Source organism: Vanrija albida (genome assembly GCF_041260175.1).
Source record: "Vanrija albida strain AlHP1 chromosome Unknown contig_1, whole genome shotgun sequence".
NCBI classification, from domain to species: Eukaryota; Fungi; Basidiomycota; class Tremellomycetes; order Trichosporonales; family Trichosporonaceae; genus Vanrija; species Vanrija albida.
Genome location: NW_027191420.1, coordinates 1,602,831 through 1,618,294, shown reverse-complemented (window position 1 = coordinate 1,618,294; position 15,464 = coordinate 1,602,831). Strand labels below are relative to the sequence as shown.

The window sequence follows — 15,464 nt, the reverse complement described above, 5'->3', positions numbered from 1 at the left end:
TGTGTGTTGACGTCGTGAAGGCCACCGACGACCCGACAAGCACCATCGCACCTCCAGCTACCAAGAGCATGCCGACCCACCCCCACTCGCCATGACCACGCCCGAGATACCACTGGGCGCAAAAGTCCAGGTCACCGCCGGCGTCGGCACCGTGCGGTGGGCTGGCACCAACCCCCCCTTCGCGACCGGCAACTGGGTCGGCATCGAGCTGTGAGCCGCCGGCGACGGGCAGCACTGACCCGCAGCGAGAGCAAGACGGGCAAGAACAATGGCTCGGTGCAGGGCGAGTCGTACTTTGAGTGCGAGCCAGGCTACGGCGTCTTCGTGCGCAAGAGCACCGTCAAGCTCCTCGAGGCCGCCGTGCCCAAGACTGTGAGGCGTCCTCCCGATCCGCCGCTGACCGCAGCCCCGCCCGTCGTCCTCAACAAAACTAACATCATCTCCGAGCGCGCCCGCATCGCGGGTCGCCTCTTCGGCTCCAAGCCGAGCGTCGACCCCCGGCTCGAAAGCTACGCCCCGGCCGAGCCTGGCCGGCACCGCGAGAGCAGGCGCCGCAGCGCCCACGCGCTCGACGACGACGCCCCCGCGCACCGGCACAGCGCCAGTGACCTCGGCCCGGCGTCCGACGCTCGCTGGCCGCCCAGCGCGCGTGAGCACGATCGGGGGCGCGCCAGCGTCGGCGCGCCCCTCGACGGCGTCGACCCCCATCTCGGCGAGCCCGCTGCCGGCAAGCTCGCGCCGCCCGTCCTCCGCCTCGCTGTCTGCCGCGTCGGCGTCCCGCGGACCCACGCCGTCCCGAGAGCCGGGGAGCATGCCCCCGCCCGCTGTTCCGCCGCCCAAGAGCGCCATGCTCCCCCCGCCGTCGCCGTCCCGCACCGTGCCACCCCCCTCGCCGTCGAGGGTGGCGATGCCCCCGCCACCTGTGCCCGCGACTCCGACGCGCTCGTCCCGCGCCTCGTCGCTCGCGGGTGCGTCTGCCTCATCGATTCCAGGCGCGTCGCCGCGTGGGTCAATAGTCCCCCCTGCCTCGCCACGGCTGTCGGGCATCCCGCCCACCTCGCCGTCACCCCGTGTGCTGCCCAAGGTGGCGCCCATCGTGCCCCCGCCACTGTCGGCGACGGGGCCAGTGGACGTCGTGGCTGTGCAGGTGCCTTCATCCCCCGCTGCGTCTGTTGCGTCATTGAGGGCCGAGTCGCCGGCTTCGGCACTCGGCACGGAGACGGAGCGCGACGCCGCGTCGGTACGCACTGCCCCCTCGCCGACAGCGTCGACCGTGACGCTCGGCCTAGGTGTGCCGACCCCGCGCGTCGGCCGCCCTACCCACGGCCGGCAGCTCTCGACGTCTTCCGCTGTTAGCGGCACAGACGTGGAAACGGCTGCCCTGATCTCCTCGCAGAAGCGCGAGATTGAGGAGTGCAAGATCAAGATCAGGCTGATGGACACGCGCCGAGTGGAGGATCAGGAGCGCATCAAGGTCCTGGAGAAGAAGGCTACCGATGCCGACCAGCTACAGGCCGTTCGTGCAAAGCTGCAAGGTGGGTTGTTTGGGAGTAGCCGCTCTAACAAGCAGCAAAGTTCCAAGAGCAGCAGTCGGCCTTGGTCAACGCGCAGCGTATGGCGCGGGATCTACAGTCTGACAATGCTCGGCTCGAATCTCGGGCCGCTGAGGCGCTGGACCAGCTCGAGATGGCGACCCTCGACCGTGAGGTGGCCGAAGAGAAGGCAGAGGCCGCTGAGGCCGACAATGAGCGCTTGGCCGAGCGCATCGCCGAGCTCGAGCTCGAGGTTGCCCTTGTCAAGGAGGAGAATGGTGGGTAGACTTGCCGATTTCGTCCACTGACCCGCCAGCCGAGTACGAGAAGCCGGTCCTTGGTCTCGAAGGCGAGCGCTCATCACTCGCCTACGTTCAGCTGGAGAAGCACAACGAGAGGCTCAAGGAGGCACTCATTAGGCTGCGTGACATGACCTCCGAGTCGGACAAGGAGCACCGAGGCAAGATTTCCGATCTCGAGAAGGAGCTCAGCTCGCGCGAGGACGTCAACAGCCGCCTCGAGCTCGCCGAGGCCAAACTTAGCAGCTCCGAGGCGCAGGTTGAAGATCTCAAGCAGCAGCTCGACGACGCTCTGCATGCTGAAGACCTTCTTGTCGAGCTCACTGAGCGCAACCTCCAGATGTCGGAGCGCCTCGAGGAGATGCGCGTCACGATTGAAGATCTCGAGGCCCTCAAGGAGCTCAACGACGAGCTCGAGGAGAACCACGTCGAGACGGAGAAGCAGATGGACGAGGAGATTGCTCTGTTGTCATTGCAGCTGCGCGAGGAGCGTGCAAGATCTGGGGAACTAGAGTCGATTGTCACCGACATGGAGGCGACTATTGGCCAGTTCCGAGAGCTTGTCTCGGGTCTACAGGCGTGAGTGCCGCTCTTGTTTGACCTGGTTCAGCACTGACACCCGCAGCGAGATTGACGGCCTGCGCGCCCAGCAAGCATCTCAAGAGCACCAGTCGGCGACTGCCAGCAAGGAGTCGCAGGCCCTCCTCAACCTCAACCTCAAGCTGCAGTCTTCGGCAGCCAAGACCCAGGTCAAGACTCTTGACGTCGAGCTCAAGAAGCTTGAAGCGGCACAGCTGGCGGACCACCTGAACATTGTCCAGGCATACCTGCCAGAGCCCTACCTCGAGAGCGAAGTCGACTCGACGACCGCGCTGCTGTTCTTCAACCGCGTCGCCTCCAAGATCGACATGCTCGTCAACGCCGTCTCGCAGATGCATGGGCTCCCTGCGGCGCTGCAAAATGTGGGATCAGAGCGCCTGGTGGGCGTCTGCGAGCTGCGTGGCAAGCTCCGCCAGTTTGCGACTCTTAACCGCCGTTTCGCCGCGGTCATGCGTCGCACCGACTCCGAGGACTACATCTCGTTTGGCCGCGTCGTCCCCGAGGTTGCGGGTGTCGAAACCAAGGTCGACGCGTGGATTCAGCTCGTCAAGTCGGAAGAGTTCAGCGAAGGCGACTGCGCCAGAGAACTCGACAGTTTACTGTCGCAGTTCAACCATCTCGCCGAGGTCGTGTTCCAGCGACCTGGGCTCGATGCGTGCGAGCACCAGCTGTCCCTGGCGTACACGTTCGAGGATGACCTGGACAACTTTGCAGCTGCGGTCGGCTACGTGCGCCACGCCATCCGGTCGTTCATCAGCGAAGAGGGTAAGGCCCCCTTTGACGATCTAGCTGACCTTTCCAGACGTCGAGGTAGACCTCGGAGACTCGACGCTGGAGGAGGCGGTTTACCAGCCCGTGCAGAACGTGCTCGACCAGGTGCGCTCGGTCAAGGTGTCAGCTGGCAAGCTTTCGGCGGTGCTGGAGGAGGCGGTCCGCGCGCAGGTGGCACTTGTTCCCGAGTACACTGTGTCTCTGAGCGAGCTTGTCATGTCCATCTCCAACGCCGTCGACATTGCTGTGCAGCTGGCCCAGCGTATCATGGCACACATCGGCTCGCTACGCACGTCCAAGCAGCAGCTCCGTCTTGCTGATATCCAAACCTTCCTTGCCGAGGTGACGGCGCCGGTCGGAGCGGCCGACGTCGCGCCGTGGGACGTTATCGGCCACTTTATCTCACGCCTCGTGATAGAGCTTGACAACGCGCTGCCCAAGTTCCGCAACGCTGCCAAGTCGGGCCAGACGACTGACCGTGAGTGGTGGTGGCGGAGCCTGTGCTAACGTGCCAGTCGAAACACCTGCGCCCTGGCTTGCCCGAGTCGTGGCCATCAAGGAGGCTGCGCAGTACAACGCCGAGGCCGAGCGCAAGGTGTCGCGACTGTCTGAAGAGCTCAAGGACATGCTGCGCGAGGTCAAGATCCGGGACCAGACGCTGCAGGAATCTGGCGTCAAGGTCGAGACGCTTGAACGACGTCTCGAGGCGTCGCGCAAGCAGGCCGACATGATCCTCGAGCTGGAGAACGACATTGCCAAGGCCAAGAAGCAGGAGAAGGTGTACGAGGACGCGATCGAGGCGCTTCAGGCCGAGCAGGACTCGATCGAGGTGGAGAATGCGCGGCTGCGGAAGAATGGTGGCGATGCCGCTGCCGCCCCTGGCGACGCGCTCATCGGCGTCAGTGTCAGTGGCGTGGAGGCGGGCCACCTTGTCGATCAGATTGAGAACCTCAAGAGTGCGCTGCGCTTCCTGCGGTCTGAAAACTCGCTGCTCAAGTCGAAAGACCTGTTCAACGACATCGCCTCGCTATCGCCCCTGGGCGCGGCCTCGCTCGAGCCTGTGCCCAAGCTCGTCAAGAGCTCGGAGAGCGACAGCGAGTCGGACGCCGACATGCCGGTCACGCCAAAGGCGGCGACACGAGTCACGCGTCCCGACGCGCGCCTGGCGCTCGACACCGAGTCCAAGAAGCTGCTCAAGGAGGTGGCCTCGTTCACGGCCGTGCCGCGCATCGTCGACATTTCCGGGCTGGGCGCCAACGGCCCGGCGTGGCGGAGCCGCAAGAACTCGCCCCAGGCGCAGCTGCGGCGGTTCGCGGCCGACCGGCACAAGCTGGAGCGCAAGGTCGAGAGCCTGGCCGACCGTGTGGCCGCGCTGCGGCGGCTGTGAGTATTGTACATGCCATTTAATAGTTGCCAATGCATCGTGTAGAGTATAGACGGGTGGGCGGCTACCGCTTCTTGTAGACGCATGCGCGAAGAATGTCCTCGCCGGCAGCCACGCGCTCGTCCCAGCCGGGCTCTCCGCGCGCCGGGCCGAGGGGCACGGGCGCCGTCTTGGCGAAGCGGAAGAGGGTGAAGTGGGTACTCGGCTCCTCCTGGCTCTCGAGTGTGAGGCCAAAGCTCTCGACGACGGCGACAAATTCGTCTGTGCTGACGAAGCGGGACGTCACCTCGGCGATATGGAACGCGCCACTGTGCGTCAGCTAACCCCAGCCACACCAACTCACCCCTGCTTCAAGATGCGCGCGGCCTCGTAGATCCCGCCGACCCAGTTGGTGCCCATAAGGCTGAGGCAGCACACGACGGCGTCCACGACCTCCGCGGCCGCGGGATCCACCTTCTTCTTCTTGCTCTTCTTGCCCTCAGCCGCAGCCGCAGCGGCCAGGCCGCCCGGCCGGCCGGGGAGCGGGACGCGGGTCAAGAAGTCGCACTCGACGACCCATCCGTCCGCGCCCTGGCCGGCGCGCTCGCCCTCCTCGGCGCCGGCCACGCCGCTGTCGCCCACCAAGTCGTAGGAGAGCACGACCTTGCCCTGGGGCACGAGGGCGCGCGCGAGCCCCGCGTCGCCGCACCCCAGGTCGGCGATCACGCTGGCGCGCGGCAAAGGCGAGAGGAGGGACACGATGTGCGGCAGCGGCGGCTGGGGCCAGCCTGCCGTCAGGGCGCGGTGCGTGTTGTGGTAGTCTGCGAAGATCTTTGGGTCCTTCGCCATCATGGCTACGGCGTCGGAGGACGCAGTGCTGTACAGCTGCTCGTTGATCCACCGGAAGCGCGCGCCCTCGAGCTTGGCCTTCATTGCGCGCTGCATGTCGGTTAGGGTGTCGTCGGTCGACGCGACTTCGGGGAGCGGGAGCTCGACGGGGGCGGGCCGGTTGGGGTTGGGCTTGGGCTTGGGCGCGGCCGCCTTGGGTGCGGCCGCCTTGTCGGCCGGTGCTGATGTCTTCTGCTGCTTTCCGCCGTCGCGCTTGCCGTCGTGCTTGCCGTCGTGCTTGGCCTTCTTCGCCTTGGGCGACGCGTCGGGCTTGGGCTGCGCCTTGGGGCCCTTGGGCTGCTGCTTGGGCTGCTGCTTCGGCTTCGCCTGTTGTTGCTGCTTCTGCTCCTGCCCCTTGCCCTTGCCCTTGGCCTTCTTCCCCAGCTGGCCTAGCCCCTCAGCCCCCTGCTTCTCCTTCACGTCGCCGCGCTCGACGCGGCTCATGAGCTTCTCGAGGTTGACCTGCGTCGCGCGCAGCTGGTCGGCCTTGCCGTCGCCCAGCGAGGGGCGCTTGCGCTTGTTCCCGCCGCCGGGCTTGGCGGCCGGCGATCCGCCAAAGGACAGCGCGCGCGACGGTCCGGCGCCAGAGTCGAAGGCCGAGGCGAAGAGCGACATTGTGTGGAGTGTTGTGGTTGTGAGATGCTGATGATGCAGCTCTGGTCGAGGTCGATCGAAATCTTGCAGCTCGGTGTGGGGCCCAAATCGCCGTGCCACAAGGTTTTTAATCCCGCCGCTTGCCACTCTGCGTGGGCGGCTGGCTCGACTTGGCTCATCACCGACAACGCGAGCATCTTTCGAGTTCGTCACAACAAAACGCTGCGCACGTAGCGACTAATCCACCATGGGTGAGTGCGCCTGGAGCCAACGGAAGTGACGATGCTGACAGACCCCAGACTACCAGGTGCGTAGCCGCTTGCTCGCTGCTCCCCCCCCCCGACTCCCACTGACACAAACAGAATCGCGCAGGTGCCAACAAGGGCAGCGGCGGCGTCGGTGAGTCCGAGTGCCTCGGCGTGCCCCATCCACAGCGCTGACGTTGCAGCCGGATCGTCCGAGACGGCCGTGGACCGTCGCGAGCGTCTGCGTAAGCTCGCGCTCGAGACGATCGACCTGGCCAAGGACCCGTATATTCTGAGGTAGGTCATGGCCCGCTGCCTGGCAGCCTGGGGAAGGCGAGACTGGCGCTGTGCTAACCTGCGACCAGGACCCACCTCGGCACGCTCGAGTGCCGTCTCTGCCTCACGCTCCACGTCAACGAGGGCTCGTACCTCGCCCACACGCAGGGCAAGAAGCACCAGACCAACCTCGCGCGCCGTGCCGCGCGCGACAACCATGAGCAGCTCATGCTCGAGGCGCCCAAGGCGATGCCGAGCACGGTGCGGAAGAAGGTGTTTGTGAAGATTGGCCGGCCAGGTGGGTTGTGTGGGCGTGGTGTGGCGTGGTTGTGCTGACGCCTGTCTTCCTCGCGTCGTTGCGGTCGCTCGAATCCCACCCCACCCCCGCAGGCTATAAAATCGTCAAGATCCGCGACCCCGTCACGCAGCAGCTTGGCCTCCTCTTCACCGTCTCGCTGCCAGAGATCAAGCACGGCGAGCGCCCGCGGCGGCGGTTCATGTCGGCGTTTGAGCAGAAGCGCGAGATCCCGAACCGCGCGCTGCAGTACCTGGTGGTGAGTCAGCTTCACGAATATCCTGGCACCAGCTGACATGCCAGCTCGCTGCCGAGCCGTACGAGACCATTGCGTTCGCCATCCCGGCCAAGGACATGACGGACGAGGACGAGGACCCGGAGACGACGTGGGAGCACTGGGACCCGGACGAGAAGGTGTACAGCTGCCAGTTCCTGTTCAAGTAGAGGGGGGAGGGGGGAGAGTGGTGGACGTTGGCGCAGAGCAGCGCAGAGTAGCGCAGATTGGCGCAGAGTAGCTAGCATGGGTGGCTGGGATCGAGTCGGCGCAGAGACCCCACCGCCCGACGTTTCCGCGGCCGAAGCCGAGTCGTGCACTAGAAAACCCGGTTTATCAGATGCATTGTATCAGTATCGCACGGGCGCGGGCTCGGCTCGCAGCGCGTGTCGCTCGCCGCCCACCGCACCACGCTCGGCGCGCATGTCTCCGCCCAGCAGAGGCGACAGGGCCGACCCGCGGCCCAAACGTCAGTGGCACTCGACCCGGCCGCTGATAGGGTTATCGGCTGGCCCTGACGGCCTGGCCGGGTATGCATCCAGCGTGCGTGGCACTGCCAACAACGGATAATACATGGGCGTGTACAACGGGGTGGGGGGGGGCGAAGGGGGGGGCGAGTACAAGGTGGATGCGTGAGCCGCACCGTGACAAACGCGACGGCGAGCCCTACTGCGCGTGCGGGGGAAGGGGGGGAACACGCGGGAGGGGCGCCTGCACGATGGCCTCGACGACGAGGGCGTGGGCCGCGGGCGTGTGGTTGAGCAGGTCGACGCGCGTCGCGCGCAGGACGGTGCCGTCGTCCTTCTGGATGGCGAGCGTCTGCGTCGCCGCGTCGGCGACGTGCAGCGTCGAGCCTCTGCGCGGCTGCGCCGGCTGGTGTGCGGGCGGGTGCGGGGAGGGGGTCGCCATTGCGGTCGGGGCTGGGCCTGTGTCGCGGCTGGGTGGCTGGTGCCGGGGGGTGGTGAGCCGGGGGGCTGGGGAGCCGGGATGCTCTTTTTTGCGGTGGATGCGCGGCTTTGCGTGGTGAGCAATGGTGAGTGCGTGCGTTGTTGTTGCCAAGGTGGTGGTCGTGTGTGTATGCTTCTGGGGTGTGTCGAGGGCGGGTCACGTGATGGCGTTGGGATTGTAATCGGATTTGAGTGCGGGTGCGGGAGTGAGTCTTGTCTAATCAAAGTCGGTGCGGCGTCGTCCGCGCCGTTGTTGACAATGGCGGCGAGGGCAAGGGCGGTCCCGTCCGCACCGTCCGCACTCTCGGCCTGGCGGCGACCATGCACCAGTCGCTCGAGCACCAGCAGCAGCTGCACCCGCGACACGCAGCGACCTAACCTCAAACGTCAACGCCTCCCCATACTAACCCTCGCCCCGTCCCAGATTAGAACACGAAATGCACGAAAGCAGCGACACAATGGCCGACGATGCGCGATTTGCTGCGCCACCTGCGAGCGGTGCACCGTCGGCCTCTTGCCCGTCTCCAGCGGGCCTGCCGCGTCCCGAAATACTCACGGTGTTGTCGCAGAGCAGAGCATTGACCTGGCGTGGCCTGACCTTCCTGACCTTGTGCAGCGGGCTGGAGGTATAAAGGCGGCGGCGAGGCAGCGAGGATGGCGGTCCACCCCCCCCCCCCCCTACCCCCACGCACGCCACCATGCCCGCCGACAACGTTATCGCCCAGCCCCCCGCCGCGCACAAGGCCATGAGTGAGCCGCGGCGCCCGGGACAGCACTTACGCCGCAGCCACCGCGCCGACCGAGCCGCCGGCCGCGCTCCCCGAGCCCCCCAAGCCCCTCCGCCTCCGCGGCGGTATCGGCGCCTGCTGCGCCATCATCGACGCCTGTGTACGTCGCCGTCGCTGCCCCCGCTCACCCCACCCAGCTCTGCTGCTGCGCCCTCGAGGAGTGCTGCTGCTGCGGCGTGAGTACCTCCCAGACGTCCGTCCCCACTGACGCCAGCTCGCCGAGCTCTGCTAGGCTCAGGTTCCCTTCCCTGGCACCACGCCACCGTTACGTCCCTCTGTACACGCCCGCTCGCACAATGAAAACCCTACATGCTGATGGTGGTGGTCGTGTCGTGGTATACAATCGGGTATGGATGTCGTGGCCTCGGCCACACAGGCGACGTGGTGTGCTTGTGCTCTACTATTACTCCGCCGCCTTCTCCCGTCCCGCTCCAGTCCTCTGCCACCTCGCTCGTGCTATGCTCCGCCACCTCTCTCGCGCTCTACTCTACCACCTCTCTCCGTGCTCTACTCTACTCTGCTCTCTACCCAAGCCGGCACCCGCCCTCGGGGGAACCAGCTCGCCGCTCGTCTCGGGCTAGTCGTCGACGACGATAACCTCGCCCGAGCCGCCGGCCTCTCCTGCACTATCGCTCGCCACACGCGCACGCTTTGACCGGCGTTGTGGCTGCTCCGCGACGTTGCCGTTCGTAGAACTCTCGCCGAGCACCTCGACATCGTCGTCGTCGTCCGAAAGCAGGTCGATGGCATTGTTGAGCCCCGACCCACCGCTGACGTCGCGGCGGCGCACCCCCGTGACCGTACGCGGTGGTGTAGCTGATCTTGAACTTGTCCCAGCGCGCGACACGGTACCGCGTGGCCCACGCGATACGGCCGGGCGCGTCGGTTGTGGTACCGGCTCGGGTGCCACAGAACTCTTGGGCAGCGCGTACCTGTTGTTCGTTTCCGTCAGCACGGTCCCGCGCGCGGGCCCAGGCAATGTTTACCCGCCGAATCTGGCGAGCCTCGTTGCGTGGCGTTGGGCGGTAGTCACTCGACAGACTCACAGCTTGACCCATTCACGCGCCGTCTCGTCGTGCTTTTTGCGATTCCGCTTGTACTCTTGCGCAATGGCGGGCACGAGCGGATCTCCGGGGTTGGGGTCGGTGAGGAGGGAAGACAGAGACAAGACAACCTTGTAGAGGGACAGGGCTGGTGACCACGCCGTTTTGAGGAGCTGGGGTGTGAGCGGGTGCATGAGACCAGCGCCACGCCTCGCGCCAACGCCAAGCTAGCACCGACTTACATCAAGACCTGGCTGTCAGCTACGATCTCCACTCTCACACTCACAGATGACGCCCGTCGACGCAATGTTGCAGTGGTACACCTTTGTCAGGAACTGGAGCTGCGGGGGCGAGAATCTGATCACTGTCAGCAACGGGCGCGGGGCCGGCCAAACCCAAACCCACGGGTAATCGTCGGGCACGCGCACGTCGACCTCGAACACGCCGCCCTCGTATGGCGAGCCGATGGGGCCGGGGAGGACCGCGCGCCACTGGAAGATGTTGGACTCGTTTGGCGTGAGTTTGATGTCGCCGAGGTTCTCGCGCGCCAGGTCGGTGATCTGGGCGGTGTGAGCGGTGGCAAGGCGCGGCGCGGGCGAGCAGTCCACTCACCTCCTTGCGTATGCGCTTTGCGGCCATCTGCGCGGGTTAGGTGTGGGTTAAGCGACAAGGGGACAGCACCCACAGTGTTGGTGCCGGCGCCTTGGGCCCGGCGTGAGGCCATGCTGGAGGGAAGGTTCGCGTTGTTGATGAAGAATGTGCAAGATGACAAGTTGGACATCAGAAGTTGACTGTAATGGCCATTACAATCGGCCAGCGCGGGGGCAAATGGCACGACGCGGCGCCGGCCAGTGGCAAGTTTGTGCGGGGGCCCAGTCAACCAAAACGACCTCCACCACGGGCACATTGATGGGCTGGCCGCTCGACTCTGCCAACGACCACCACGACTCCATGTACGTCGGCCACTTTGCCCTCGGCCTCCTCATCACCAGCGTGGCCCCCTCGGTGCCCGCGTCGGCAGCCATCATCGGCTCGACATGGCTCGACCTCATCAACGGGCTGTCCACCATGGCGGGGATCAACACGGTCGCGCCAAACCTGTCGGCCGGGCCGTTCCTCTTCTTCGACCTCGTCTTCATCGACTGGGACCACAGCCTGGCCATGGCGCTGGTCCTCTCGGTCGTGTGGGCATTTTTCTACTCTGGAAGAGGTGCGAAAGCCGCCGCAGTCGCCTTCGTCGCCAGCTTCGCCCACTGGCTCTGCGACCTCCCGTTCCATAACCTCGACCTCGCGGCCTACCCGTACTCGGCTGCCCACTATGGCTGGGGCTGGTGGGGCCGCTTCCTTACCTACGCGTGGCTCCTCGAAGGTGCGTTCAGTGCCGTGTGTGTCGCGGCTGCGTACGTCCTGTTCGCCCGCCGCGGCGTCGACATCTCTCGCCCGGCCGTCGTCTGCGCCATCCTCTTCCTCAACCTCTCGCCGTGGACGTCGCCAATGTACTACATCGCCCAGGCTGGCCATCCGGCAGACTACCTCCTCCACGGCGCCGGCGTCACCCTCGGCTTTGCCATCCCAGGTTACATAATCGTCAACATGGTCAACAATGCCGAGGATCGAGCAGTCAGGAAGGACTCGGCGCCGAAGTCGCCGAGGGCACTAAAGCGCGAATGAAGGGTACGCGAGCAATCTTCCAGCACCCCATCGTGCCCGCTGCAACGCCGACAATACATCTGATTCTACTCGTCTTTTTACAACTTGGCCTTGGGCTCGACCTTCGCGTCGAGGGGCTTGTAGATGGGCGTCTTCTTGGCGCGGACGGCCAGCATGGACTGGATAGTGTCCTCCGACTGGAGCATAGACCTGTGTGGTGTCAGTATTGTGGCCACCGCTGAGTGCGGCTATACGCACATGTTCCAAGCAGCCTGGTACTCGAGGCTCTCCTCGACGCTGTGAACGTTAGTAGTGCCACCATCACGTTAGGTCATGTTGCTCACGTGTGGTCGCGGGCGTCTGCTTGTGTCAGCAACTTTGACCATTTCACCCCCGCTCCCACTCACGGTTCATAATGTGCTTGGTGCTGACGACGGCAATGGGGCTGTTGGCGGCAATGACCTTGGCAAGGTCGATGGCAGCCGCTGCGTCGTCAGAGGTGCCCGACAACGTGTGACTCACCGATGACCTCCTTGCGCGAGCCGGGGACGACGCTGCTCACAAAGCCGATCTCCTTGGCCTCCTGGGCGCCAAACTGGCGGCCGGTGAGCGCGAGCTCACGCGACTTGGACTCGTTGCCGGTAGCCTTGGTGAAGCGCTGGAGGGTACCAATGTCGGCGGCAAGGCCAACCTTGACCTCCTGCCCCGTTGTCAGCGGTGCCACTTTACCGGGTACCCGGTACAAACCATGATGCCAAGCTTGACGTCCTCGGCGGCGATGCGGATGTCGCATGCAGAGGCAATGTCGACGGCGAGGCCGAGCGAGTAGCCGTAGAGAGCAGCAATGACGGGAGGGCGGGCCTTCTGAAGGGACGAGATGGCGGCTTGGAATTCCTGTTGGTCGGTGGTGAGTGGGGCCCTCACCGGTTAACTTTGGCCGGCACCTACCAAGACGTGTTCGTAGATGTCCAGCGCGCGGCGAGCGGGGTCCACAAACGTGGGGGCGTTCGAGATGTTGCCAGTGTTGTCGACTGGGCATGTTAGCTACGACCTCGCTGCGTTGCTGTTGCCATGCATGGGACACTCACGGTCAAGGCCAGCGGTAAAGAACCTCTCGAGCGCCGAGCTCAGGACGATGACACGGACCTGGGCATTCTTGGAAGCACGCTCAATAATCTGGCGCAGCTCCTGCCACTTGCTGGACAAGAGGTCAGTGTGTGTGCGTGTGTGTTGTTGAGTTGACGTTTCTACTCACGGCTCGTGGAAGGCGTTGACGGGAGGCCTATGGCACTCGTGTTAGCCCTTGTCGATCAATCGCCTGGTCGCCCTCCCTCTCGGGCCTGAGCTGGTGTAGCCTACCTGTTGAACTCGAGGAGGAGCACGCCTGGGGCAGCCTCGGAGGCGCGGTGGAACTTTCCGTTGTACTGGGTAGCGTTCATGTTTGTTTGTGTAGGCAAGTGTGTGATGCAGTAGTTGCAAGAAGAGGAAGAGGGTGGGGTGGTGGTCCTAATGTATGGTTAGGGACATTTCGGCTATTAAGCAGGTGTAAATAGCGGGGAAGGCGGTAGAGTGTAATAGGTGGGTTGGGTGGTGTAGGTGGTGGACGCAGGGCCGGCGGGCGGCGGACGGGGCGGGCGGGGCGGGGCGGGCGGCGCGTGTTGCAATCACACTCACTCACCAGTCTTGGTATCTCTCTCTCTCTTTCTTCGTCAATCTTGCCTCTGCCCTCTTCACCTTTCCCCCCTGCCTTTATCTGGCCGACGCATCTGCAGCCCAGAGACTGTACCGAGTAGACCATACCCGGTACCTCTAGGCTGCACAAGCTCCGCTCCATCACCGCCGCCCCAAGGAAAACGACAACAACTTGGGTTCCGGACAGAGCTTGCCGCCAGCAGATTACAGCGGCCGCCGCTGACAAGGGCCAAGTGGACGTGACGAGATCCACCGCGGGCATTACTCTCGGCGGTCGCGACGCCGAGGCCGAAGACAATGGCCTCCATCCTCTCGGAACGTCAGAAGGATGAGCTGTGAGTGTTGACGTCTGATGGCCAGATGCATGTGGTCAGACGCACGCCCGAGCCTCCACTGACACGCCGGCGCGCCTTCCCTCCTGTTTCGACCACGACCCCCCTTCACCCACGAACAACCCACCCGACTGCCCATCACACACCATGCAGGCATCGCTCAATGCTCTCATACCTGCTCAGCGCCGGGATGCACGACACATACGAGGCCCTAGCACGAGAGTCTGATATCTCTGACTTTGATGGCACCGACCCCAAGGCCAAGTGGGTCGGTCTGCTGGAGAAGAAGTGGACAAGCGTCATCCGGCTTCAAAAGAAGGTCAGTCGGCCATCGGGAATGCGATGCCATCAGCCCGAGCTTGTCGTGCTGACATGAAAAAGATCATGGACCTCGAGTCGCGAAACGCTGCCCTCGTCGCCGAGCTCGCGTCCCCGACACGAGCGGTGACGTCGAGCGCAAGCAATGCCCTCTTCCTCCCGCGTGCACCAGCACGGCACTCGCTCAGCTCCCATCGCGCACCGATCACACGGGTGGCTTTCCACCCAACATGGACCGTGCTCGCGAGCGCCAGCGAGGACGCGACCGTGAAGATTTGGGACTGGGAGAGCGGCGACTTTGAACGCACGGTCAAAGGGCACACCAAGGCGGTCGCAGATGTCGACTTTGACCCGAAGGGCAATCTCATGGGTGCGTAGGCTACCCCCCCTCGGCGGCCTCTGCTGACGTTGGACAGTGACATGTTCGTCCGACCTCACGATCAAGCTTTGGGATCCCGCGAATGACTATAAGAACACCAAGACGCTGCACGGTCATGATCACTCGGTGTCAAGTGTTCGATTCATGCCGACGGGGGAACAGTTGATATCCGCGTCGCGTGACAAGACGATCCGCGTCTGGGAAGTCTCTACTGGGTTGGTACGAGCAACCAGAGCGGGTACTAACGCTCCAGCTACTGCGTCAAGACTCTTACAGGGCACGCCGAGTGGGTGCGAGAGGCTGTGCCATCAGACGATGGCAAGTACCTTGTCAGCGCGTCAAACGATCAGGTGAGCTAGTTGCAAGCCTTCATATCACTCACACCTCACAGACTGCACGCGTGTGGGACTTCGCAACCGGCGAGACCAAGGCCGAATTGCGAGGACACGAGCACGTTGTCGAGTGCGCAGTCTTCGCGCCGGTGGCTGCGTACGCGGCGATTCGCGAGCTCGGCGGGCTGCAAGTCGCGGCAGGGGACACACGAGCACGAGCACCAGGAGCGTTTGTGGCGACGGGCTCGCGTGACAAGACGATTAGGTTATGGGATGCCGTCTCGGGGCAATGTGTTCGGGTTCTGGTGAGTGGCATCGCGTGGGAGGTGTCTGACGCCTCAGGCTGGACACGACAACTGGGTCCGAGCGCTCGTCTTCCACCCGAGTGGCAAGTATCTCTTGTCCGCTTCTGATGACAAGACGATCCGCGTGTGGGAGCTGGCAAACGGCCGATGTGTGAAGACGATAGACGCACACTCACACTTTGTCACCTGCCTTGCCTGGGGAAGGGCGTTGATGGGAGGCAGCGGAGACGGGGCCAGCGCCAACGGCGGCCAGGAGCCGCGGCGGATCAACGTCATTGCATCTGGTTCAGTTGATCAGTCTATCAAGGTGGGTTGAGCGGGGTGGCCCCAGGAGCGACAACTGACGAGTTCAGATCTGGACCCCCTAAACGCAACTTCCCATCCATCACTTGCACATGCCAACTCACGCCCTTCACGCCCCCCGTAATATCGCGCGCACTAGAGCGCATCATCTAGCCGGTAGAACTCCGGGAGATGCCCCTGCATGCAGCCTTCACCGCTGCCCAGAGATGCATCAGCTTATAGCGGGTATAATGACTAG

General features: G+C 64.3%; 9 protein-coding genes across 9 annotated transcripts; 5 read left to right on the top strand and 4 right to left on the bottom strand.

Annotated features, from left to right (window-relative positions):
* Positions 1 to 91: 91 nt before the first annotated feature.
* On the top strand, positions 92 to 4,589 carry Q8F55_000681 (uncharacterized protein; the record flags this gene model as incomplete). The annotated part of the gene is made up of 8 exons (XM_069349332.1): positions 92 to 210; positions 246 to 604; positions 645 to 1,535; positions 1,571 to 1,810; positions 1,849 to 2,410; positions 2,457 to 3,196; positions 3,234 to 3,680; positions 3,718 to 4,589. The coding sequence occupies 8 exons, from the start codon at positions 92 to 94 to the stop codon at positions 4,587 to 4,589; spliced, it is 4,230 nt and encodes a 1,409-aa protein (XP_069212876.1).
* Positions 4,590 to 4,650: 61 nt separating this feature from the next.
* On the bottom strand, positions 4,651 to 6,068 carry RRP8 (25S rRNA (adenine645-N1)-methyltransferase; the record flags this gene model as incomplete). Its single annotated transcript, XM_069349331.1, has 2 exons — positions 4,651 to 4,894; positions 4,930 to 6,068. The coding sequence occupies 2 exons, from the start codon at positions 6,066 to 6,068 to the stop codon at positions 4,651 to 4,653; spliced, it is 1,383 nt and encodes a 460-aa protein (XP_069212875.1).
* Positions 6,069 to 6,294: 226 nt separating this feature from the next.
* sap62 (CWF complex protein sap62) lies at positions 6,295 to 7,307 on the top strand (the record flags this gene model as incomplete). Its single annotated transcript, XM_069349330.1, has 7 exons — positions 6,295 to 6,298; positions 6,347 to 6,354; positions 6,410 to 6,446; positions 6,496 to 6,589; positions 6,658 to 6,866; positions 6,959 to 7,122; positions 7,167 to 7,307. The coding sequence occupies 7 exons, from the start codon at positions 6,295 to 6,297 to the stop codon at positions 7,305 to 7,307; spliced, it is 657 nt and encodes a 218-aa protein (XP_069212874.1).
* Positions 7,308 to 7,803: 496 nt separating this feature from the next.
* Positions 7,804 to 8,046, bottom strand: Q8F55_000678 (uncharacterized protein; the record flags this gene model as incomplete). The annotated part of the gene is made up of 1 exon (XM_069349329.1): positions 7,804 to 8,046. One exon carries the CDS (start codon positions 8,044 to 8,046, stop codon positions 7,804 to 7,806), a length of 243 nt encoding a protein of 80 aa, XP_069212873.1.
* A 736-nt stretch (positions 8,047 to 8,782) lies between these two features.
* Q8F55_000677 (uncharacterized protein) lies at positions 8,783 to 9,104 on the top strand (the record flags this gene model as incomplete). The annotated part of the gene is made up of 4 exons (XM_069349328.1): positions 8,783 to 8,834; positions 8,872 to 8,972; positions 9,010 to 9,048; positions 9,087 to 9,104. The coding sequence occupies 4 exons, from the start codon at positions 8,783 to 8,785 to the stop codon at positions 9,102 to 9,104; spliced, it is 210 nt and encodes a 69-aa protein (XP_069212872.1).
* A 345-nt stretch (positions 9,105 to 9,449) lies between these two features.
* Positions 9,450 to 10,639, bottom strand: Q8F55_000676 (uncharacterized protein; the record flags this gene model as incomplete). The annotated part of the gene is made up of 7 exons (XM_069349327.1): positions 9,450 to 9,804; positions 9,919 to 10,088; positions 10,158 to 10,165; positions 10,202 to 10,272; positions 10,321 to 10,475; positions 10,528 to 10,554; positions 10,601 to 10,639. 7 exons carry the CDS (start codon positions 10,637 to 10,639, stop codon positions 9,450 to 9,452), a joined length of 825 nt encoding a protein of 274 aa, XP_069212871.1.
* A 227-nt stretch (positions 10,640 to 10,866) lies between these two features.
* Positions 10,867 to 11,586, top strand: Q8F55_000675 (uncharacterized protein; the record flags this gene model as incomplete). The annotated part of the gene is made up of 1 exon (XM_069349326.1): positions 10,867 to 11,586. One exon carries the CDS (start codon positions 10,867 to 10,869, stop codon positions 11,584 to 11,586), a length of 720 nt encoding a protein of 239 aa, XP_069212870.1.
* Positions 11,587 to 11,663: 77 nt separating this feature from the next.
* Positions 11,664 to 13,004, bottom strand: Q8F55_000674 (uncharacterized protein; the record flags this gene model as incomplete). Its single annotated transcript, XM_069349325.1, has 10 exons — positions 11,664 to 11,775; positions 11,824 to 11,862; positions 11,910 to 11,925; positions 11,973 to 12,050; positions 12,088 to 12,265; positions 12,313 to 12,459; positions 12,514 to 12,596; positions 12,654 to 12,763; positions 12,821 to 12,847; positions 12,925 to 13,004. 10 exons carry the CDS (start codon positions 13,002 to 13,004, stop codon positions 11,664 to 11,666), a joined length of 870 nt encoding a protein of 289 aa, XP_069212869.1.
* A 550-nt stretch (positions 13,005 to 13,554) lies between these two features.
* Positions 13,555 to 15,291, top strand: LIS1 (Lissencephaly-1; the record flags this gene model as incomplete). Its single annotated transcript, XM_069349324.1, has 8 exons — positions 13,555 to 13,592; positions 13,743 to 13,908; positions 13,971 to 14,277; positions 14,324 to 14,501; positions 14,540 to 14,636; positions 14,678 to 14,923; positions 14,961 to 15,230; positions 15,277 to 15,291. 8 exons carry the CDS (start codon positions 13,555 to 13,557, stop codon positions 15,289 to 15,291), a joined length of 1,317 nt encoding a protein of 438 aa, XP_069212868.1.
* Positions 15,292 to 15,464: the final 173 nt, after the last annotated feature.